Source organism: Aythya ferina (genome assembly GCF_964211825.1).
Source record: "Aythya ferina genome assembly, chromosome: 8".
In the NCBI taxonomy this organism is placed as follows: Eukaryota; Metazoa; Chordata; class Aves; order Anseriformes; family Anatidae; genus Aythya; species Aythya ferina.
Window position 1 is genome coordinate 18701976 of NC_140304.1, and position 25692 is coordinate 18727667.

Below are 25692 nucleotides of genomic sequence, written 5' to 3' on the forward strand. Positions count from 1 at the left end.
GACCTGACTATTGGATACCAAACAGCAACCAGAGCACTGTGTGTGGAAAGAGTCGGCTCTGTGGATGGTGGACGAACATCAATATTAATGAGCAGTTACTCATTTACACTGGTAAGTAACAAAACTGCTCTATAACACAGTTCAGTCTCCCTCAAGAATAATTCTTTTGACGGAAGTACAAGCACACAACAGCTGCAGCGTGCTTAGTAAAAGCTGTTCTAAACTGTACTGATTCCAGTCACATAACAATGTATTTTATAGTTTTGGTTTTCTGTTTTTGAAGTATTACCCAGGCTTAAATAGCATTCATTTTCTAATTCAATGATAGTGAGTAAAGGTGGTTCAGGCTGCAAAATTTGTCATGCTTATGACAGCATGTTCAGATCACAGAATCACAGAATGGCTGAGGTTGGCAGGGACCTCTGGAGATCATCCAGTCCAACTCCCCTGCTGAGCAGCATCACCTAGAGCACATTGCGCAGGATGGCATCCAGGTGGGTTTTGAGTATCTGTCACTGTATCTCCAGAGCAGGTGATGTCCTGGACACCTCAGAAAACTACTGCTTGTATGTAATTATTCAAGAGGAGTACTTTGGGGATGAGGGAGATCCTTGGGAGAGCAGAGTAGCAGAATTTGGATGGCCTATGTGTGTGTAACTACTGAAACAGAATCAATTCCCTTCTGATGGGAGCAAGTGGATGTTGGATTGCAGGGGTGAATACTGGCATGTTGATTTGATCAGTTAACTTGTTTAAGATTACTATAGTTTATTGAGTCCTGATGGACACAGAACTTAAACAAACAAAAACCCTACTACTTAAACAGATGGAATATTCATAATAACTATTTTAATGAAGATAGTGGAAGAATTATGCCCAGAGCAGTTGCTCTCTAACCACTTTGTGAGTAAAAAATTAATGAAACAATAACCTCCAAGTGTGAGATGCTTTATTTCTGAAGCTAAAAATGTTCTACTGAAACAAAGAGGCCTTGAAATAAAAAGGTTACTATTTTTCAAATTGATAATGAGCATTAAGCATCTTGTGAGTAAGGTATTTCTGGTTCATTTACTCTTCCTAAATCCATTAGTATCTGCTTCTCCAGCTCCAGAAACACCTTATCTGCATTTTCTTGCTCCTCCGTCTATTTTAGTTTTCTGTTTAGTAGCCACACTCTGAAGGAAGAACAGAAACAAGGCAATAATTCACTGTTCAGCTTTGAAATACAAAAGCAAACACTCCATTGCCTTCCAGTGGATAGTATTAAGTGCAATCACAAATTACTGGACAGGGCTATGTTAACTGAATTGTCATTTTCTTGGTTTGTTAGCTGGTACTATTAAACCATCTACCAAAGAATGCATAGGCAAAATCCTTATTGGAAGAAAAAAAAAAAAGTGAACCAGGACTGTCTATTCTAATCCTAACCATGACAAATAAGAAATAAGGAGCTGCTAAATCATTCTGAATATATACATCCTGATTTTTGAAAATACTGTGGGAAATAGCCTAGGCAAAAGAGGTGCATTTTAAAGATCTAAGGAAACAAAGGAAGTTTTCTTAATTCCAAATATAACATACTGTTTTCTCCATCTGTGTCTGTTCCTTTTCTGTTCTTTCTTTGGCTTGAAACTCTTGGTATTTTTCGTAATTCTTCAGGTATTTGACTTCTCTCTCAAAATAATCAAGTACGTTGGCCTGCTATTAACACAGTGACAAACAAGTCTTGTTACAAACCTAAAGACTTGGAATTACTGCTGATGATCTGCATGGCATTAACAAATTATCTATTTTAGGAATATAGATCTCTATTCATCCAAATGATTTGTTGCAAAATAATGCGAAGATATGGATAGAAACCAGTTAATTTTGGATACAAATAGGCATAGGGTTAAGTGATTTTTATTACACTGAATTAACTTTATTTACACTGAATTTTATTACACAGAATTCATAATTCTGTGGCCTAAGTTGTGTAGATCCAAAACACTCATAATTTGGGCAGAAGCAATGTTTTTCAGTAGTTACAGCATGTAGCCCACTCCTACTTTACTTTGGAAAGGTTCTACTAAAATTTGGTGGCTCACCTGGTTTTACATTGCAACATACTGTAGCTCTGTACACAGCAAACTGTTGTGGGCTGCTTATAAACTACTTCAACATCTATATGGAAGATTTAGAACTGGGATAAGATGAGCTGAAAGTTTTGTGTATAAAAATAACAGACTTGGTAGCAGGTAAGACTGATAGACTAGGTAATACAAAGACCCTAGCTTGCTCTAGGGCTGGGAAGATTAAAGAAAGAGAAACTCAGTATATTTGTATTACTATGCACCACATAACATTACTTTAATGTATGAAAGCAGGTGTCATTTTATGCACAAAGCATTTGTCACCGTGTTTTCATGTAGGCAGGTTGGAGCTGTGGAATTCTGCCAGCTGTCACCTGGGTTTCCTTTAGGTGTCTCTTAAGGGACCTGTGCAGTCAGCTTTGCTATGAATGATCCTTGGAGAATATGGCCTACTTATCTCAAACTAATCACGACACGTTTGAAGGCAAGATTTTTCAGCCAGGCCTGTTTCTGTTTTGGAATTTTCAGGATAAGTTGTCACAGAGATAAATTAAAATCATTACCAACCTCGTTGCTGGAAGACTGGCTTAATATCGGACAGATTTCTAAAACATGCAGTACTCCAGAATCATCAGAAACAGCAAGAAATTGCTGCTTTGCTGAAAGATATTTAACAAAAACATAATCTGAATTCCAACAGTAATACATACCTCCACCTAACCATGAAATATCTAGTTTTTAATATGAGAACTGATGTCTCCTAATATGGATAGTGCAAAGAACTACAAAGAATTATTTTGTGGTCTTCTTGGTTTATTGGTCACTGAGGCAAAAGCACAGCTTTATTGCTCTTAATTTGTTAACAAATTAAATTCCCTTTAAAGCTTATACTTTTTCAAATTATTTTGTTGTTGTTGATTTTTTTTAATTAAAATTTTTAGTTGCTTTATGCCTTCCTAATACACTTAATATGCTTAAAATGTGGTGTATGCACTTCTGTGTACAGTGCAGCATACAACTAGTGGAAGTATGTACTTATCTGCTGTATAGGATGTAGCAAGAGTAATGTGCTTTGGAGTAATGGGCCATTTTACATACATAAGACAAAGCACAATAAAGTGTGATCAACACCAACATACGTGAGGCAATCCAGGGGCTGATGCAGGTGATTGTTGATTCAGAGATGTTCTGGAAATGAGATGGCTCATGAGTTTTCTTCAGTAAGTCCCAGATATCTATATTTCCATCATCTCTGCCAATGAAGAAAACTCCTGGTCTTGTTAAGGACCAGTGTCCTGTAGTGTATCTTTGTGTCATGCAGCTTGACTCGAGAATAGGTCCATCCTTAATTTTTTTCAAAAAAAGATGAGACCCAGCAATCAAACAATACTGTCCATTCACTACCTTAAATTTCCTATAATTTGAGAACATTCATAATTTAAATGATCCTATTACAAAATAATACAGGTGGCAAAATCTGTATCACCTGTGATTAGGAGAAATATGGGGGATTAAAAAAAACACCTGGTATCTCACTTTGTCTATTAAGATAATTTGTCTATCTGCTGTTAAAGTCTGTGGTCTTGAGATTTTGCCAAGTGCAGATAACCTGGATCCCCTACACAACAAAAACAAACAAAAAAGCCCATGTTTTTATGTTTTCAGCTGACGAAAAGACTGCATCCTAAATAAGTGCTCTTCAGACTTGCTTAGCATACCTTGCCTATATTCTTTGATTTTCTAGCAGCAGAAATAATTTGTTGAGAAGCTATGGCTTTTACGAAGTTAGTATTAAAGGTCACTCCATTCTGTCTGTAAATGTCAAGATTACAAAGCTATTTCTAAAACAGCTTTTCTGATGTGAAGAAAAGGGGAAAGCTTTTCTTATACCTAATTTATTTCTAAGCTATCAAGCTTTGTGATATACAAACAGTTCTGAAAGTGGTCTGTGAAGCTATTATTATAGGTATCTTTTGTACCTCTATCAATTACGTTACAGACATTTTAAAGTAACTTACTGTAACACCTTCTTTCCAAATGGCAAAATTCCAGCCTCCAACACTTAGAACAATGTCTTTAAAAAAGGGAGATATCTGGACGGTGTTCACAGCTTCGTCATGGATGAAGTATTTATGAGAGGGCTTCTTACCTAACAGAATGAAAAAGGTAGTTGCTTATAACTAGTGCTTTCCATGATTGTCAACACAATGAGAGTTAAGTGGGGGGGATATGGAGATGTAGCATTCAGCACAGGCCTCAAAGATACTAGCCTTGTTTCTTTTGCTTACATGGTATAGAAATTGGAATTGCAGCAAATCTAGTTACTGTGAAGTAAGACTTCCCTGATTTGTGCCAGTAGGTACATAGCAACACACCTATGACACTGGAGAGAGTTTTTGCTATTCTGTTGCGACAACTAAACTGCATGCAGTCTTGAGCATGTCCTGCTGAACCCTGGTGTCGTCACTGAGACCACCTCAGTAGAACGGAAGAATGAGCAAGAACCTTAAGAAGACAGAGTATATGGGCAAAGACTTTAAATTTAGCAGTATATTAAGGTTTAAACAGGTGTTGAGAAACATGAACTTACTAACTGGTTTTCCTGAGTTGCTATCGATTTTTATTTTCCAGTCAGAATAGATCATTTCTCCATCCTGTAATGCCAGAAAAATCAAGTAAATACTAACTTTAGAGCTTGATGTCATAGAGCAAAGTGGTTTGTTTTTAAGCTGTGACTTAATTATAGCCATTATTAAATATGTTCTTGGTAAGTTAAAACAAAAAGCTGCAGCCAATGAGTGAAAAAACGCTAAACTTTTGGATCACCATTTCTCACTTTTGTGTTACCAAAACAGCTTTACTTATGATGTATGTAGGCAGTCCTTCCTGCAGAACTGGGCACCCAAGTATTTGGGGAAATGGTGGTGGAAACAAGAAGGGTAGGTGAAAGATTAATATTTGTTTCCACATGAACTTAAAAGTGGGATAAATTTTCGGAATTTTAGATAGATAGGGTAGGTACAGAGCTATGAGTAGCTAGGGCTTCCTAGAATAAAATTTAAGTTCTGGAGGAAATTGTAGTATTGTTTCTATCAGATATTTGAGGAAACACTAGAAAAAGTATTACTAATCTGGGTTTTGGAATAAGGAAGTACTGTTTGGTTCTTGATGTCAGGTAGTTAAATTCAATGCACTCTGGAAATGTCTTCTAACTCTGCCTTTGAAGTAAGGGTTCACAGTCTAGCAAACACGGGCTTTTATTATTGTTTTAATCATGTCCCTAAATGTATTAAAGTGAGAGTAAAATATGGCATGTCCAGAACGATCTTTTTAGTTAACACCTGAAGAAAACATGTAGGTGTGTACATTTCTGTAAGCCCTGAAAGACTGAGAAACTAAACAACAGAGATCTTTTATTAACATTTTCTTAGTAACTTACTACTTTCACTTACTTTAGTTCCAACAAAAAAGTTGTTGGAGATACTCTCTAGTGCTTTCAGAGGTTTCTTTGAAGGAACACTCATCTTTGCATATGGTTTCTCTTTGGCAAGTGCCTTTTGTTTGTTCGTAGATTGTGCCTTATCTGGGAAACAATATAGATACATTTATTTATTATACCGGAAAAGTTACCAGATCAAACAATTCCTTTGTCTTATAAAGGTAGTTTATAGATAAGGGGAGTTCCAGGAGCAGAGAGAAAGAACAACTGCCAAGTAAAGCAGCAGTCCTGCAGGCTAGCTGCTTCCCTGGAAAATCTTTCCCTGATACTGGGGCTGCAGCTGATGGGAATGCTAGAATAGCTCAGTTCTCTCTGTCAGAACAGGACTTGTGGTCTAATCCTGCCATGCCGGTACTTTAAGCGTGACCCTTTCTGCAGTGACAATTTCCAGCAGTAGGTTAGACACCCATCGGGCAGGAGCAGATGGTCTCTCAATTCCTTTGCACAGGGAAACAGGAGGTCTGTGCTTCCAGTAGTGAGACAAGTACTTAGGGTAGTACTTCTGTTCTTCATCATCAGTGTTAAACAGCATCAGCTTCTCTGATACCCCTGCACCTTCCCTTGTCAGCTCCTGTTTGCAGCAGCCATCTCTGACTGGTGCCAGCTGCCTCCAGCACTCTGTGGGTAGCGGCACGCACTGAGCACTGAACCTCCAGGAAGGTTTGTTAAAACCTCTGGCATGGTTTGCAGTCTGTGTTTTAGCTGGGCAGCCTCTCATGCTGTGTGTCAGCAAGCCAGCTTTACAGTGGGATCAGAAGTGTGTCCTTACTGCAAAGTAACACTGTGAGAACTGATCTATTACAGAATGTGAAGTGCTAGGATACCTCTATCCAAATGCATACAATATATGCTGTTACTCCAGGAATTTGTTTCCTAAAGGTACTTTTCTGCGTGGACTGAAAAGGACGTACTATTTCAAGAGTTAAGAGACTGGAAGACTTGCATGGGCTATTGAGTAAAATGCAGCAGTTACTGTGGATACAGAACTGCTCTTATGTATTCAATATGTGGATGTGTTTTCATAGTCAATATATGTATATTCCACTTTGAATACCAGTATATTTAAGAAACCTTTTTCTCCAGATGCTGTAGAAGATTTTGTTGCTTTGCTTTAATTATATACATACTGAAATACAAGCTTATTAAAATCATTTTTTCCAATAAGGTGTAATAAAAATATTACCTAAGATTTTGTAATGATGATGCTGTTCCAGTAGACAAATTTTGATGGGACTGTATTCCATTCTGGTATCACTCTTGCACAGGTTTATCTGTTCAGAAAAAAAGTATTTGATAATTTGTTTTGTCAGATGGTTTGTACCTACAGAACTAAATTACTTTCTGCCATAATGAAAGAGGTCTTTTCAGTCTGTGGTATGTTTGTAATACTGCACAAACAGCATTTGTTGCCTCACTTGCAAGTGCATACAACTGCAAATTTGCAGTTTCTCTTGTGTTAGCTTTTCCTTATAAGACTTCTGCTATGTTTCTAAGAAACAAACAAAAAATGGTTCTAGTGGTCCTGCTATTTCAGTGACTGTACTAGCTGCAGCTATTCGGAGCAGAACAGGTCATCGGTTTCTCTTTTTTTCCTTTTTGTTTTTAAATGTTATTATTTTCATCCTTCATTTACTTTCCCACACAAACTGCTATGACCACTTTCATCAGACTTTGATTGTTGGGTTACCAGTAATTAAGATCCTGTTGATCATGACATGTTTCACAGTTTGTGACCCCCGGGATAGTGGTTGAAAGGGCTGACAACAACATGCGATGTTACTACAACTGCTTTTGCATTAACACAGTTTTTAAGACATCATCATGCTAACGTTACAGAACACATTGTATTGAAGTTTCAGAGGAACTTTGAAGCCTTTCATCATTAGAAGGAAATCCAGAGGAACCTTGCAATGTTGTGGAAAACATAAAGGGTTGGGAAGCAAAATAATACATTCCTATGGAGTACTGGCTATATCTACAGTTTGGTTTGGTCCTACTGTTCTATATTAGTGTACAGTACCTTTAGGAGAGGTTTCCAGCTGAGAGCTAGGTGCTTAAAGGTATCTGGAACTCCAGGAGGTATGTCAAAAATTTTCTTCTCTTTTGCTTTTTCAAACAAAGGCTTGCCGGGAATTTTGGTGACTCGAATATCCCAAAACAATATTAAGCTGCAAAATGACTGTATAGTATTATATTCTGTTTCTGTTTTAAAGTCAGGGGTAACTTTCAATGCATTTTTAAAATGTTTTTTTTACCCTTTCATCTTCAGACTTAGCAATAGAGACCCTGAAATGCTGGCAAATGCTAAATACTTAAGCCATCGTTTATAAAAAGAGGTAATTATTCATTTATTCAACATTTTATCAGTTGTAACTCTACCAAGGCAGCCAAATGGCATTCATACAGTTTGCTTATGAAAAGTTACTGGGTGAAGTTAATGGCATTACCTAGGTGAAATTCTTATCTGTTGACCAGTGTGATTACTTGGGCTCTCCACAGTTAGTTAAAAGAATGGTTAGGAAGCTGAAATCCATTCCTGGTCGAGATCATGAGGCTGTTACACAACTGTGATGGGCCTAGTTTGCTGTAATAGCAGGCACATGCTAATATAGCCTAAAAATACAGATATCATATTTGCTGATCAAAATCAATATTCTGTCTCTGACTGGGCCAGTACTGGAGGCTCAGAGGAATGGGCAGAACCCTCTATCAGATAATACAGTAATGCAGATCAAACCTCATCACCAATTCTTGTATGTGCCAGTTTATTTGCTGATATTTAAGACAAATGGCCCTACTTGCTTGAATGTACCATACCATTGGAGTTTTCAGCCCTGTAATTGTTCCTTCTGTTCTCCTCTGGGCATTGACTCACTGAATTGGCATAGATGATAATTTGCCTCATCACTGATACCTTTGCTTTGCTTACAGAAGTTGCCCAGGGACCCATGCTCTTCAAGGACCATATTACAGTGACTCCCCTGCTCTTTAGGTGCATACTATTAATGTGGAGACCTGTTACGTGAGTAGTTTACAATTAGTTCTTCCACATGCACTACCAGCATTGCATTACAGTGCAAGCTTATGGACAGTTGTATTTGCAATCATTCTTCCAACTTAATTCTTTGAAGCCTTTTCTGATTTTGATTAGGAAAAATAACTCCTATTATTAGCAAATTTTGCTGTCTTTTTACAGATCCTCCTTTTGATATAACTAGCAAATACTTGATTGAGCCTAGCTGTAAGCCTTTCACCATCATGAAAGCTATACACGTATTTCCACTTCTTGCTTTCTGTCCCCCTGCCTTTCACATAAGGTAATATTTGCTCATAACCTTCATGATTATGTCGTTGACAAAAGAGGAGTTTCATTCCAAATCATTTTGCCAGTTGAGTCTCCATCTTTAAATATAGTTTACGCTATTTATGTGGCCTCAAAATCTTTGACAGTTTTTTGTGCAAGATTCCCAATCTTATGTGACTCATACGTACAAAATATATAAATGTGGTGATTTGGCTCTCCGGGCATGTGCAGCCAGCACCTGGTAAGCACAGGATATAGAGGTGTACATGTGAGGTTGTTCAGTTAATGAACCCTTAATACCATCACTGAAAAGGGCTTAAACTTGGTGTGTTTGTGTACCACTATGTTTTAACTATTTAGGACAGGCTGACAGGAATCCAGAATTGTGCTAGTATCATGGAGTATGTTCCATAAAGCTTTCCAAAGGAATTTGGAAGACATCTGGTAAAGAAAGTAGGCATTGCATATACCAATCAGGGGAGCAGGTCACAAGCTGGATGCAAATTTCAGCTCTGTTTTCAAAAGTGATGCCCATTCGGTTGACCTAAAAGCAATAATAATAATTACAGGGGAGAAGAAGGTGAGCTATGAAAGTCATACTCTGCTAAGGATATAGTTCAATACATAAAATGGTCTTCTAGGAATTAAGTCACTGTTTCAGCTTGGTTGAAGTTTGGAAATCAGGGCTCAGTAACCTGTAGTTTTAAAATAATAGTCAAGGTATTTTTACAAATGTACTTCAGGTGAAATGATGTCAGCTTTGCCTCCTAGACGCCTAAATTTCGAAGAAATCAACAGGATAAAAACTTGCTGCAACCATTGAGAGTCAGGCCCTCCTTATATTACCATGTTTGTAACTTTTCATCCAGCTTAACCAAAGAGCAAATTTATCTCAAGTGTTGGGAACCCCGTTCACACCATGGTCATATGATGATAGGCCCTAATCAAACACGATCTTCAGTGTAGGCAAAAAAAACGTTTATTTCTGGCTTAAACTCTACTTATCAACTGTGCAGCAAAGTTTCAGCTATGTTTTTTTGGCTGGTTGGTTGGTTTTTAGGCCTATTTCTACTGTTGTTTTCATTCATGAGGGCCAACCTGGAGTTTAAGTGGTAGTCTTATAACCATGCAAAGATGGATTATGTTCTGCATATAATCTTGATTTATTTTTTTTTTATATGTACTAACAAACTGCAGATTTTAGGAACTGCAGTGCTGTGGAAAGGCTGACATACATCTCAAATTTGTTTACATTATGTAATAAGAAGTATGGTCCACTGTATACGCCTACATAATGACAAAGAAAGGGATTTCTTTATAACTATTATTTATAAAGCCCAGTTTTCCTGCATCTGTTATCCCAGATGAACTGGAAAACAGCTTTCTGAGTCTAAACTTTGGCAAAACAAACAAACAAAAGTAAAATAAAACTAGCATTCTTATATTCAATCCCTTTCTTCATGTTTTATATCCGGTACCGTTTAGAACCCATGGGTACTGCTGTATCATAATTTAATTGTATCAGCTTTCTTTTTGTGATATATGTGCACTGTTTTCCTCTCTGGACATGTTGTGAAGGACTGTAGTATCTACTAAGTCTTAAATATTTGGTCACAAAAAATGTTGATAGATTAATTTGCATAAACCCTTCAAAGATGTCAGTTTTCTTCCTCTTGACCTGCTTTTCCACTGCCGTTTTGCATTTGATTACTTTTGCTTTTCAAGTTAATTTGTACAACAAATTGCAGAACTCTGATAGCAAATGAACATCTGATACTCCTGTAATAGACTTGGACCCTTTAACTACATTGAGCCTGTGTACCATGGAGCTTTAAAAAATCACAGAAAATACAAGAGTTGAGTACACAGCAGCTGGAGAAACTAAGTTAACTACTATAGCAATCTTTTTAGGTGCCTAAGTACTTAGGTAATTGAAATTACTTTTCTGAATTCTTGGTGGCAGACTGGGATTACCCATAGTAGAAATTCAGCACGTTTTAGGTACAGAAAGCTTACAGTTAGCCTTGTAATTCTGAATTGTATTTTGTGTAAAACTACAGGTTTTTTTTCCAGTACTGACAGAATCATATCAGCGTGAAAACACAGCACAGTTGTGAAACACAATGATCAGGACAAGCAGCAACAGATTATTTAGCATTTTAAAATGCAGCCAGAAGTAATGAGAGTTGTTACAAATAATTGAACCTTTAATATTTCATCTTGAGCTTACACTATGAAGATCTGAAGTAAGTAGGAAAACAGTAAAAAGTGGAAAAATAAGTATTTAAACTCACCTCAAAATGATCTGGCAGCCAATGTATATCTGTAATCACTGTTTTATGGCTACACTCTATGGAAGAGCATGCGCAGTATCTTACTAAAGGTGGCTCTGTATCATTCTCATCGTCTTCCATATATGATGGCTAGAAATGTTTTAAAAAGAGTTATCTTATTGTATTTCCAAAATAAAATTGTAAACCTGTCAGAGAAAAAACTTACTTTACATACAGATTAATGGTTCTTCACACATTTCAAAACTGTCTAAAATTTTCTTGGGGTCTAATGTAGAACCATCTGAAAATGGAAAGCCTTGAAACAGGCATTTGAATATGAAGCTCTGAAGAGAATTCCAGTGTGGCTCTACAGGCACATATCCAGTAAGGTATTAGATTTTCCTCTGCTTTTAGGTCTTTCCCCTTTATAGTTTTATTCCACTGAAATGTGTTTGTCATCTTCCAAGCTACCTTTTGTTTTCTGTCCATACATTTTCATTTTCAGTGAAATACTGAGTCATTTTCAGTATTACATAAAGCAACAAATGCTATACATATTTGATGGACTTCTTATGGTAAGGGTTGAGTATATGTTGATGCGCGATAAAGAGCAGTCTTAGTGAAGCCAAAGGCTGCACAAAACATAGTGAAGCTATTAAGCTGCACTAATCAGGTGGAAATGATATTGTGATATTGGGTTTATTTCGTGAACCCATCAGGTTTCTTATCCTGCTTAGTATCCCATTGCAAAGATTATCTACTCCCTTATTTTGAGCCAGGACACCGTCACCCATTTTTCCTACGAACTTGTATTCTAAGTTTCATTGTCTTCACCTCAGATGTATCGTTGTTCTCCGATGGATTTACAACGGAAGCACTGTCCATATTAACAACTGACTTTTTGACTCCAACAGTAATGCTTTTTGCATTTTGCAGCCTTTCTTCATTTTTAGAAGTATCCCACAGTACAAGCTATAATGAGAAATGAGTGTATTATGATTTTTTTCATTCTTTGTATTAATATGCATTTTCCAAATACATTTTTTTGGGGGGGGGGGGGGGGGAGGGGAGTGGAATGAGAAATTTACTGTGTACTAGAATTTAAGTCTTCTGAAGTATTGCCTCTTCAGTGTGATGCAATCAGTTGAAAGGCCACACTTACATCAAAAAAAAAGTCTTCACAGTTTGACCTATACCTGATTTTTATCATTTTTTACTGATGAACTGCAAAGAACCATTTTGAAGTAATGGCTGAACTTTGGAATAATCAGACAACTTAGCAGAATTCAGTACAGGATTAGATAATTTCTTTAATTCATTTCACAGTGAAAATAATAAGAAATACATAGTCTATGTGATGGAATTTTGGCTTACAGTATTTTCATTCTGTAAGAAAATACAGAGATATCTAACTTTATTCTCATACAGAGAATTAATACCTGTCCATTGAAGCAGCCACCAGCAATGATATTTGGATCACTTGGACTGAACTGAAAGCAGTAAATGTCATGAGGACATTCTAATATTAACTAAAAAACAGAAGAAAACAGTAGTTGAGAAATACAGCATTTATTGTTCTCTTGTTATTTGAACACTTGGAATTTTTGAAAGTCCTGATTAAATACCTGAGGGCAGGTAGGGTCAGAAAAGCTCCAAAAAATAATGACTGAATCCTGTAACAATAATTTGTCAGAAGGGTTAATTCTTTCTTCATCAGAATACCTCTGTGTTGCTGACTCTGCTATTATCCCTGATTGAGAGAAAACAAATTTTCTCAGAAGAGACAAATCAAAAATCAAATTTCAACATTCTATTAATTATGCTAAGTGACTTATATTTATCCCTTGCCAATACAGTGGTAAAAAAAAAAAGTGCATATATTTATATTTTTCTTTTTATAGATTGACTTTGAAGAAATTACTTCTGTTAGAATTATCTATCAATGTGTTGTGGAAGCTCAGGATCAGGATAAAACTCAACTTTTCTGCTACTAATCTGTGATCATGTAATACTGAACCTGAAATGATAAGACAGGCATGTAGACCTGGCTACCCATCATGAAATCAAATGTTTCATAGTTTAATTAATTTCCTATGCAGGCAGCAATGTTGGCTGTTAGTATGCTGTGCAAATAAGACATTCATATGAAAATTAATAGTGCTTTCAAACATGGCTTTTTAGAGTAGTAATACCAAGTAGGGAGCAGGAGGAGACATTTAATATGGCTCGTGATGCTCCCTGGCACTCGGTAGAGCCACATGCTAGGGTAGCTGTAACATTCCTCAAAAATATTAGGCATGCTACGAGACCCAGCCATGGGGAGAACAGTGAATACAGAACCACAAGTACCTGGCACAGTTGCAGCCCTGCTTAAATGAGCCTCATAAGGGAGAAATTTCCCCCTCCTATAAAGTCCAGTTCTATGCTAGTGTGATAGGCTTTGCATGACCTATCTGACCTACATAAACAATGTCTGTATTATTTTTTCACTTTATCTTAAATGGCAATTTAGACATACAAAATTGTGTTTATTATTATTTTTTAATTTAAAGGTCAGTGCCTACGAAAGATGCACATTTTACATTTTATAGCAGTCATGCAATACATGTCATTCGAGATTCAGATCATTACCATGGATGGTCGGATGCCAACGGACGCAGCTAATACTTCTGTCCTTGAGATAGTGTGGATCTGTGAATGATTGGTATGCTTGAAGGTAGACATCTGACTTGTCACCAGAACTGCTTTCATCTTCTGCTAGGGCCTTCCAGTCATCAAAAAAGGCATTCATAATTTCATTCTGCTGCAATGCAATTTCCATTCTGTTTTGTAAAAAGAACAGTTAATACTTTGAAGAATCCAGATAGGACTACTCAGTAGTAGAATCACAAATATGTCTGTAAAGAGACAGCTTTTGTTTTACACAAAATTATGACCATATTATTAAGAAGAAAAATTCCTCAGTGATACATCTCAACTGTAAGGAGACTATTCCCTGTTTAAAAAATAATTATACCAAGAATTTGACTCCAGTTGTGTGCACATCAAGTACTGTGCAGTTGTCCAATTCTTGTGCAAAAAGCGTTAGTAAGTGGGACTTGTCCCATGACTTGGGCCTGTAGAACAGCACCTTGTCTCTTCTGCATAACTCTCTGCTTGAGTGAGCAGTGTTTGAAAGATAAGCTTTGCAGCTTGTTTGAAAAGATGTATTGCTATCAACTGTAACAGGTGTAATTCCAATTTAAGCTATAATTCAAATTAATGTGGTATAGATTTCATGTTCATTTTAATTAGGCACAAATATCAAGTTAGTATTTGTTAATATTAAAATAATAAGCAAGAGAAAGAATAAAAGCAAGATGATAAGAAAGAACAAGCAAGAGAAAAAAAAACACTTCAGTGTTTGACTAGATTGATGGTCCACTCAGCCAAGAGTTCTGACTCCACTCACTTTGATTTTATATGTATATCATTTCATGCAGCCTTTAAAGTATATCACTGCAGTAACTTTACCTTAAATGTACTGATGTGACAAATTCTTTCAGTTTTTCAGATGACAGACTCTCTTCCAGCTCTTCATTTGACAACTGTCTAGGAGAATACTGCATGGCTGCATTTTTTGGATAGGTCCTAACCAATTGAAATAAATTTGAAAATGAGTATGCATATAAACAACTTCAAAGGCAGAAACCCATGTAATATGTAATATGTAAAACTAAAAGCTAAAAAATAAATATGTAAAACTAAAAGCTTCTTTTTTTTCTAGAATCTCTTTGGAAAGGAGTGCAAGAAGATACAGACAGAGCATCCAATTCTCTTCTCTTAATTTGTAACAGAGCATGTCCAGAAGAGTTGAGTTAACCTGCATAACATTAGGGGAGATCAGAAACGGTTCATAGCTTAGTAAACAAGCTGAAAAATATATCTCACACTTACCATTTTGTCTGAGTACTAGCTTCTTTTACTTTTGGAACCATTTGTACACCCACATCTCTTTCAAGCAGTTTAATGCTGAAAGTTTTGTCTTGGTAGGAAGTGCATTCAACATAACTGTCTTTCACATGTGAAGCATTCCTATCAGTAAATCTAATTGGTGCACCAAACTTCCCGCGTGCTCGAGAAAACATGTACTTAATCTGCAAAAAATATTTCTGAAGTTAGCAAAGGAGAGAGTTCTTGGAAGGTCCATTCTGTAAAATGGCAGTACTCTTATAATAGTAGAACTAGTTCTGTTGATGGTTGAATTTACTTATATTTCTGCATTGTGAAATTTCCAAGTGTTTATATAAATCAGCTATGTACAAGTGCCTCCGTACCTGGAGGTGTTCAACACCAGGTTAGATGAGACCCTTAAAAGGAAAAGAGTCATAAAAAATAGTTTCTGCAGCACTTTGTTTTTGGTGACAGTTGATGGTTCTCTTTTTTGTGTGTTTTGTGTTTTTTGTTTTTGAAAGACTCCAAGCAAAAACTAGGATTGCAAGCTTCAATTTCCAACTTTTTCTTTTTAAGGAACTTATAAATTTGTTTTTGTGATATTTGATTGTTACATTTGTTATTTCTGACCTTTGTAACACAGCCTTTAACAGATTCTTCTTCAACTTCCTTTTCGCTGCCAAGGGAAACCCATGGTTTGTGGACAGAACGCTTATAGGCATGGACTTCCAGAGTCCTTTCTTTTTCTTCTTCACTTTTTTCTTCTTTTTCTTCTGCAGTGTCTGGAGGCTGTGACATCAAGCAGTGAAAAATAACGTTTTTTTGAAAGTGTGTTTCTGAAAGATAAGTATGATCTAGATACCTGAAATTCAGTTTTCATTCGCACATTCTTTTGTCTCAGTGCAATAAATCTGGCTATGCTGTGCCCATGCATTCAATTGGGTTAGGTCCCATTTATCCATTTGTGCATTAGAATTTTCCAATAAATGTTACATATTTAATATTTAAATACTAAGGAGTGTTATGTTATATTCAAGAGTTGTCTTGAAAGCAAATCACTGTTACATAAAAAGAATTTATAGTGATTTTCTACATTAGGCCTTCCTGTCTGGAATTGCAATTTGCTTTTCTGTTAATTGTTACTTCTAATGCTGGGTGAGAAACTCATGTTGAAAAATTATATAATCTGACCATAAACCTTCTCCTGTGATGTAAAGCACAAGGGGAAATCTATATATCTGCTGCTATTATTTGACTTGCCTGGGCGATCGGCTCCGGGCAGACGTGTTCTGCAGCGGAGCGGGGAATCGGACAGGCAGGGCGAATTTTTTCCAGCACCGAGCCCACTTGAGGGAGCTGCCAGGACCTGGCAGCCCTCACGAGGGAGCGCGAGCGACCAGGAGTGCAGCAAACAGGATGGGCAGTTAGGGCGTGGCGCGGCAGTTCGCACAGGCAGGGCAGAGCAATTCCCCCCGCCTATACGAAAACCTCCTCTAACGGCGATCTACCGCTAGCTCAGCCGCAATGGTGTACACCAGGCACAGCATGGGTAACAAACAGGAGGCGCTGGAAGCCATCGTGCGGCAGGCAGGGTTCGACTTGGTTGCCATCACGGAAATGTGGTGGGACTACTGTCATGACTGGAGTGCTGCAATGTCTGGCTATAGGCTCTTCAGAAGGGACAGGCAGCATGGAAGGGGTGGTGGTGTGGCTCTCTATATCAGAGAGAGTTTTGATGTTGCAGAACTTGAGGCTGGGAATGATAAGGTTGAGTCCTTATGGGTTAGGATCAGTGGGAAGGCCAACAAGGGAAGCATCCTGGTGGGGGTCTGTTACAGACCGCCGGATCAGGATGAGGAGACGGATGAGGAGTTCTACAGGCAGCTGACAAAAGTTGCGAAATAGTCAGCACTTGTTCTCGTGGGGGACTTCAACTTCCCAGACATATCCTGGAAGCACAACACAGCCCAGAGAAAGCAGTCTAGGAGGTTTCTGGAGAGCGTGGAAGATAGCTTCCTGACGCAGCAGGTTAGCGAGCCTACCAGGGGAGGTGCCCCGCTAGGCCTTCTCTTCACAAACAGAGAAGAACTGGTGGAGGATGTGGTTGTCGGGAGCTGTCTTGGGCAGAGTGACCACGAAATGGTGGAGTTCTCTATTCTTGGCGAGGCTAGACAGGGGACTAGTAAAACCGCTGTATTGGACTTCCGGAGGGCTGACTTTGAGCTGCTGAGGACACTGGTTGGTAGAGTCCCTTGGGAGGCGGTTCTGAAGGGCAGAGGAGTCCAGGAAGGCTGGGCGCTCTTCAAGAAGGAAACCTTAATGGTGCAGGACCGGTCTGTCCTCACGTGCCCAAAGACGAGCTGGCAGGGAAGAAGACCAGCCTGGCTCAACAGAGAGTTGTGGCTTGAGCTTAGGAGGAAAAAGAGGTTTTACAATCTTTGGAAAAGAGGGCGGGCCACTCAGGAGGACTATAAGGATGTTGTGAGGCAGTGCAGGGACAAAATTAGAAAGGCCAAAGCTCATCTGGAGCTCAATCTGGTGACTGCCGTCAAAGACAACAAAAAATGTTTCTACAAATACATTAAAGCAAAATGGAGGACTAAGGAGAACCTCCAGCCTTTACTAGATGCCGCGGGAACTTAGTTACAAGAGATGAGGAAAAGGCGGAGGTGCTTAATGCCGCCTTTGCCTCATTCTTTAGCGGCAAAACCAGTTGCTCTCTGGATACCTAGTACCTTGAACTGGTGGAAGGGGATGCGGAGCAGGATGTGACCCTCACTATCCATGAGGAAATGGTTGGCAACCTGCTACAGCACTTGGATGTACACAAGTTGATGGGGCCGGATGGGATCTACCTGAGGATACTGAGAGAACTGGCAGAGGAGCTGGCCAAGCCACTTTCTATCATTTATCAACAGTCCTGGCTATCTGGGGAGGTCCCAGTCAAGTGGCAGCTAGCAAACATGATGCCCATCTACAAGAAGGGCGGGAGGGCAGACTCGGGAAACTATAGGCCTGTCAGTTTGACCTCAGTGCCAGGGAAACTCATGGAGCAGATTATCTTGAGTGTCATCATGCAGCACTTAAAGGGCAACCAGGTGATCAGGCCCAGTCAGCATGGGTTTATGAAAGGCAGGTCCTGCTTGACAAACCTGATCTCCTTCTATGACAAAGTGATGCACTTGGTGGATGAGGGAAAGGCAATGGATGTGGTCTACCTTGACTTCAGCAAGGCTTTTGACACCGTTTCCCACAGCATTCTCCTCAAGAAACTGTCTGCTCGTGGCCTGGACTGGCGTATGCTTCTTTGGGTTTAAAACTGGCTGGATAGCCGGGCCCAAAGAGTCGTGGTGAATGGAGTCAAATCCAGTTGGAGGCCGGTCAGTAGTGGCGTTCCCCAGGGCTCGGTACTGGGGCCGGTCCTCTTTAATATCTTCATCGATGATCTGGATGAGGGGATCGAGTGCACCCTCAGGAAGTTCACAGATGACACCAAGTTAGGTGCGTGTGTCGATCTGCTTGAGGGTAGGAAGGCTCTGCAGGAGGATCTGGATAGGCTGCACCGATGGGCTGAGGTCAACTGCATGAAGTTCAACAAGGCCAAGTGCCGGGTCCTGCACCGGGGGTGCAATAACCCCAAGCAGAGCTACAGGCTGGGAGATGAGTGGTTGGAAAGCTGCCAGGCAGAGAAGGACCTGGGAGTATTGGTGGATAGTCAGCTGAATATGAGCCAGCAGTGTGCTCAGGTGGCCAAGAAGGCCAACAGCATCCTGGCTTGTATCAGGAACAGTGTGGCCTGCAGGGCTAGGGAGGTGATCGTCCCCCTGTACTCGGCTCTGGTGAGGCCGCACCTCGAGTACTGTGTTCAGTTTTGGGCCCCTCGCTACAAGAAGGACATGGAGGTGCTTGAGCGAGTCCAGAGAAGGGTGACGAAGCTGGTGAGGGGTCTGGAGAACAAGTCCTACGAGGAGCGGCTGAGGGAGCTGGGTTTGTTCAGCCTGGAGAAAAGGAGGCTCAGGGGCGACCTTATCGCTCTGTATAAGTACCTTAAAGGAGGCTGTAGCGAGGTGGGGGTTGGTCTATTCTCCCACGTGCCTGGTGACAGGATGAGGGGGAACGGGCTAAAGTTGCGCTAGGGGTGTTTTAGGTTGGATATTAGGAAGAACTTCTTTACTGAGAGGGTTGTGAGGCATTGGAATGGGCTGCCCAGGGAAGTGGTGGAGTCACCATCCCTGGAGGTCTTTAAAAGACATTTAGATGTTGAACTTTAGCGATATGGTTTAGTGTTAGGTCAGAGGTTGGACTTGATGATCTTGAGGTCTCTTCCAACCTAGACAATTCTGTGATTCTATGATCTGTTACTCTGTGATTTAGAGCTACAGAACATTCGAAGTATTATTTGAAGACTATATATGTATATTGTGAAAAATAAATACAATACTTACTTGAAGGTACCAAATATATTATTATAATCTTTTAATTGTATGTCTTGTAAACCTGGGTCTTGGCAGAGGAAATTAACACGATAAAAATTCAGCACTCAGTTATGCTAGCCATCTGAAGTCAAATACAAAGTCTGCAGAAGGTATATTCACAGTGATACATCTATTTTTCATGATCAGATTAACCTTCGGAGAAACATTCTGGATTACCAAGCATATCAGATGTTTATGAATACAACATCAATCCTGAAGTATATATTTCAGACAAGATCCTGAATTACTGATAGATAGAGCAATGCTGTGGTATATTTCCTTACCTTCAGAAAGTTTTCCTTGGCTTCCTCAGAAGCAACAAGGTAAAAGTTTTGTCCATACTGGAAATTTGCATCAAAAACTACCAGAAGTTCCTCCCCTGGATATTCCTATTTTAATTAAAACAGACATTGGAGAAGTGAAAACAAATAGCATGCAAAAAGACATAAGACTATGACTGCTAAAACTACCATTAATGAGATTATGTAAACTCAGAATCTTTGGTTAATCTTGTGATTTTAACAGAGAATTTCACATGTCAAATTAAACAACAAACTGTTTCAATAGTTTTCAGTAAGTAGGCTATGAATCAGAGAAAGCCAAAATATGTTCAGCTCTATTCACAGAATCAAAACTAGTATGACTTACTTTACTTTTAGCCTATTTTCAATCTAAAATTGTTGTTGTTGTTATTATTTAGTGCATGGTGGGCCATGACAAACTTCTAGAGTTGGCAGTGGTCCATGACCTTTGGATATAAGTGTTAATGTTTTTACAGAGTCAAACAAGGACAGAACTTATCATTAAAAGAATATATGCTCTGAGAGTTTGAAGTGGGAATGAAATAAGCTACATACTAGAATAACTCTTTTGACAGGGTGGAAATCGGAAATAGCAGCTCTCGTTTTCAGGTCCTGAATTATGTCTTCTTTTTTAATAAGTTTGAAACAATTTTCTTCTGTGACATCCTCATCAACTCGGCAATTAAAGATTTCTTGGGTTTTTGTAGTGAAGACTAAGGGAAAAATTTCTGGGTGGCCTATGAAGGAAAGCAAAATTGCATGATAAACAAATTTAGAGTGTTCTTTAAATGTAAACGTATCCCTTAATAACTCCAGGTCTTTACTGTTTCCTAGCAGAATGCCTTTGAATCTTGCAGCTTACTTTTTGGTATTTTTGAAGGTGTGGAATACAAATTATATTACATTTTGCTTATCTCGGAAATGACTGTACCTAACATTTTCTACTTAATGAATATGTGTTAGTCCTAGTATGAGTGTTTTTCTTTTGATCAACAGGTGGTTATGAATTTTATGAATATATATTAAGGACACAAGAGCGTTTGATTATATACTTTAGTCCTTCCCTGTAGAGCAACGCCATGTTAAGCCACTGTTCAATCTAAATACAGCTTCAATACCACCCCAAATAAGGACGCCTCTCTGATTTTGGATTTAGGCCTTCCTCTCATTCAGTTCTGACTGTCATTGAGTCTATTTTTGAGCTAGTAGGTGAGACTGAAGTGCAGTCACTAAGATTCAAACCGGGTACAAGAGGTTTTTTTTTTAAGCTTGGCTGGAGAATATATAGTATAGTACAGAATATATAGAAGGAGGCTCAGGGGAGATCTTATCTCTCTGTATAAGTACATTAAAGGAGGCTGTAGCGAGGTGGGGGTTGGTCTATTCTCCCACGTGCCTGGTGACAGGACAAGGGGGAACGGGCTAAAGTTGCACCAGGGGTGTTTTAGGTTGGATATTAGGAAGAACTTCTTTACTGAGAGGGTTGTGAGGCATTGGAATGGGCTGCCAAGGGAAGTGGTGGAGTCACCATCCCTGGAGGTCTTTAAAAGATGTTTAGATGTTGAACTTAGCGATATGGTTTAGTGGAGGACTTACTAGTGTTAGGTCAGAGGTTGGACTCGATGATCTTGAGGTCTCTTCCAACCTAGACAGTTCTGTGATTCTGTAATGAGGCCAAGATCTGGATTCTACTTTTGCTTATCAATTTTGGCAATGAGACCAGACTCAGAAAAAGTGCATAGTCTGTGTTGATTTAAAAAATTTCATCTTTTTAAGAAACTGCAAAAGTTGATCTAGAGGACTCCCAGGTCATCCTAACCAAAGACATGAGGCCTCATAAGGAAATGGACTGAAACCGAAGTACAAATTACAACAGAACAGATAGACTTTACATTTTGATATATTGGAGCCATAAATTAAATCTCATTTTGCAAACTGCGTTTCTTAAAGCATATCTGATAAATTAGTAAAAAGGGGTGCAGAAAAAAAATAATACAAAGACAAAACACAAAAACAGTACTGGGAGGTGAAACAGTCCCCTCTTGCTTACAGTGGGAAACCTTCCATCTGAAAGTATGACTAAGAAGGTATGACTATCCCTTTGCTGTGCTCTTGACATAAGCCAGGAGGATAGAAACCTAGAGTTGCCTACAAAAAAGAATGCAGTTTCCATCTCTGCCATACACAACTGGCTCACAGGACGGAATGGACAGGAAAGGCTATGGAAGAGCAGATTTGTATGTATCACAGTCTTCAGAGTTGGTTATGTGGCTAGTGCAATTTAGAGGAGTAGAAATTAAAAATTTAGAAGCATAATTTGTTGATTGTTTTGTGAATTTCTAGTAGAAGATTATTCCCATGGCTCGAAGTATATTAAAGTAAAATCGAACAATTAAATTTTTGATACATAAAAAAAAGTTAAGTAGACATAACTTTTTTTCAGGAAGCTTGTATGATGACTTTTTTTTTAATGCTGAATCAGATGCAAACAGTCTTGTCCACAAACACTAAAGTTAAAATCTTCTCAAAGAGATGGAGGTTTCAATGGCAAGAGAAACAATACAAGCATGCATTAAAGTTAAAAGTTAAAGTTAAGCAAAATACAATAGACATCATTATGAGAGAGAGCAGAGTAGGACAGATAGTCTAAGTGGTGTTTTTTCACTGTTCAACTGCTGTAGGTTCAAGTTAAAAACAAAGCAGGCATCAGATTTAAAATGTGAATATCTTTTAGTCAAAAGTACTAATATTCTGTATTATAGAATTGTACTGTACAACATTCTATATTATAGGTCACATGTTACAGATTCTTGGGATCTATATGTAGATCTATATTGTAGATTCATAAGGAGCTGTTATTGGAATTCTTGCCAGTATGAACATTTTTATTGAATGCTGTTGTCCAGTAAAAAGTATGTAGCATATATACTTCATATTTTATTCCAATAGTAAATTGTATTCATGTACTTTGAAAAGACCATAGCTCTTTGTGGTGTCAGCACTTCACAAAGGGCCAAAAACTCTACAAGAAGTAAAGAACATTTGGAGGTCTTGCACTAAGGAGATACGGTGGATACAGTTTAAATCCTGCACAGACAGTGACTAAAGAGCATCATTTTTTCATTTCTACTGTCAGATTAGGTATTACAGATCTAACCTTATTTGCCACTAGGTGGAGCTAACATTCTCTCAGTGACAAAACAAAGAATCTCCAGGAACACCATGATTTTAATTTTAAAAGTACCACTTTCATGATCTGAGCAATCACTTGTCCATTTTCTTTAATTGCAGATTACCCATTTTGGTGAAGTTAGTCAGAGTGCACTTTTCACTTTCACCTACATTTGGATTTCACCTACATATAGGATTGTGTACGAAGGCAAGTGATATACGAAGTCTTTAATAATTACCAGGTTTGTATATTCCTAGCTTGTCATGTAATATTAAATAATCAGACTTAATAATGATTTGACAAAATCAAAGATTAAAAAATGATTAAAATGCCTTTTTTTCTTACAATTACTACCTATTATTAAATGCAAACATTTTGTATCCCATAATTCTGTTGCAATGCTCTTTATTTCCCCTGATCACAGCTCCTCTCAATCCAAGATAAAAACATCTACAAACCCTTATCTGCTTCTTTTCTCACTGCGCTAGTGCTACTCAGAGAATGGTACTGTTTGTAATCACTATTGTAATAGACATGCTTCTTCACAGTTTCTATTTTTTCCCATTCATATATTATTTTTTTCCTTTTCATTCCATGGCATTAGTAACACTGAAACTTCAAAATGCTGAAAATATTCCAAAACTATTACTTTAAAGCCCAGTCATCATAGCACTTACCTATTCCTTCCATAGAAAGATCAACTTCATCTTTTTTATCTGAAATACAACGACATGATGTTATCAGTAATTTTTCTTCCTTTAAAAAAACAAAACAAAAAAAAAAAAAACACAAACATGAATAACAGTCTTTTCCTTGTTTGGGCAATGTTTATAATCTTAAAATTGTGGGGCAATCATCATGCAAATCGTGTCATGTGAGGAGGTGATAAACAGACAAGGCTGGCTAATGTGGTACGGTAGCAGAACTGGCAGGTGTGCGGGTAGGAGTAGATGTTCCTCCTTCTAACAGTGGAGAAGTCAGGCTTGCTCTGAGTGGCAGGGTACTGCAGGAGTTGGACATTCATCAGCTCCTGAGAGAGAACCTACAAACTCCATGGAGGGGTAGGATAGGAGGAGATTACCACTGATGAGCAGAATATTCTCTGCAGCACAACAGCTATTAATCAAATGGTGGCAAAAAGGTGATTGGAAGGGAAAACCAACTTATGGAAGTTGGCTGTTGTGGCCAAAAAAACCAACGAACTACCAACAAGAGATTTGTATTCAGCAAGGCCTTTTTCTAGCCTTATGCTTCCTTAACTGCACTGTAAATGACACAAGTGGTGTAGTCTCTCATCGCATCTCAGAAAAATACAATAAAATGCACTGCAATTAAATTGCGAGTCTTTGGTTTATTTTCAAAGTGGTGTTGTTGATCACTTTAGCGTGTGATTCTGAGCATCTAAACTCCAGCTGTGGGGGCACCTTTCTCTGCCATGTGTTCTGTACCTGGACTAAGTTAGCTCTTGTAAATTTCCACCCTTAAATGTATGAAGTCTCCCCATTTCCCATTCAATACTGGTTTTATGATGCAACAAGCTATTACATCTAAACTAGGAAGTGTAAATAGACACAAAGTGTACAAAGTGTAATAGACACAAAGACAAAGTGTAAATATTGTAATGTGGCTTTATGTTCCATATTTTGGTTACAAAGACATTATCTGTAATCATAGATCACTCAGTTGTTTATAAAAAATAGTATATTCTAATTTATCTCATGTTTACTTAAATGCCTGGGCCCAAAATAATTAAGGTAGCTGTTACGCAAAATCAGATAACTGCTTTCTTTATATCTGCAGTACCTTACATACCAAGCTGTTTTCGTTTTCCTTTTGAGGATCGCTTAGCTTTGTCACCTTTCTGTTTCTTTGGTGAGGTTTTTGGACTTTTCGAGGTGGTCTTGCTGGATCTGAGATTTCCTGACATGTTTTCAGATTTTCTAGAGAAAAATATGTATCATCAATAAACAGTAGACAGGCAGTGGCATGCACTGTGTATGAGTGAAAATTTGGCCCTTTATGTAGTTTATTATTATAATTGAAATTTTAGCCACAGCCAAAGGTATGCTCCAGAATTTTAAATCATAATCTTTATTTTTATATGATATGTGATAGTTGGAAATACTCCTTCTGTCCAGGGTCATTAAGTATGGAAACTGATTTTCCAAAACAGTAGGAAGTTAAAATAGAATAGGCATTGCCCTTAAAGAAAGCTAAAGAACCTGAGCCACAGTGTGAAAAATATAGGTGAAAATTCTACAGCTGCACATATTTGTCCCGGTGTCCTCAAGTATAAAATCATTGCACAGCTGCACAAACTATTTTTGTGCTTCTGCATTTCCATTTCATTTTTCAGTGTAAGTCTGTGGAAGACAAACTTGGAAAGAAATTGTATGCATGAGTACATGCAGCAATCACACAGCTGGAGACTATACTGCATAGAAAGCTACTTTTATTTCATTTACTCCCCTTCTTCCAAGTATCTAGAATAAGCATAAGAACAACAGTGCGGAAAAGACTCCATTCCATTGCAAAGAAGAAAACGAAACATAGCCTGCCCACACCCTACAGACTGGACAACACACCACCAAAAAATAGAGCTCCAGCACCATCATGTGGAAGATGTACTTGTAGCATCTGGTAAAGCTACACCAGAATGCTC

General features: G+C 38.3%; 1 protein-coding gene across 1 annotated transcript; it reads right to left on the bottom strand.

The window, feature by feature from the left end:
• Window positions 1–500: 500 nt before the first annotated feature.
• On the bottom strand, window positions 501–25006 carry DNAI3 (dynein axonemal intermediate chain 3). The gene is made up of 22 exons (XM_084527561.1): window positions 24843–25006; window positions 23708–23746; window positions 20414–20595; window positions 19841–19945; window positions 15712–15870; window positions 15085–15284; window positions 14662–14778; window positions 13780–13970; window positions 12774–12898; window positions 12588–12677; window positions 11983–12120; window positions 11170–11298; window positions 9346–9419; window positions 7592–7739; window positions 6755–6842; window positions 5525–5655; window positions 4663–4726; window positions 4091–4221; window positions 3212–3416; window positions 2640–2731; window positions 1582–1701; window positions 501–1175 (listed from the first exon to the last, which is right to left on the bottom strand). The coding sequence occupies exons 1-22, from the start codon at window positions 24955–24957 to the stop codon at window positions 1119–1121; spliced, it is 2700 nt and encodes an 899-aa protein (XP_084383687.1). The 5' UTR covers window positions 24958–25006; the 3' UTR covers window positions 501–1118.
• Window positions 25007–25692: the final 686 nt, after the last annotated feature.

Coding starts and splice junctions, on each gene's coding strand:
- DNAI3 (XM_084527561.1), bottom strand. CDS start 24,957: ATGTCAGGAAATCTCAGATCCAGCAAGACCACCTCGAAAAGTCCAAAA. Junction 11,299..11,982: donor AGAACAACGATACATCTGAG/GTGAAGACAATG, acceptor AAACATTTCTAG/CCATCATATATGGAAGACGA. Junction 2,732..3,211: donor CAGCCCCTGGATTGCCTCAC/GTATGTTGGTGT, acceptor AATATCTTTCAG/CAAAGCAGCAATTTCTTGCT.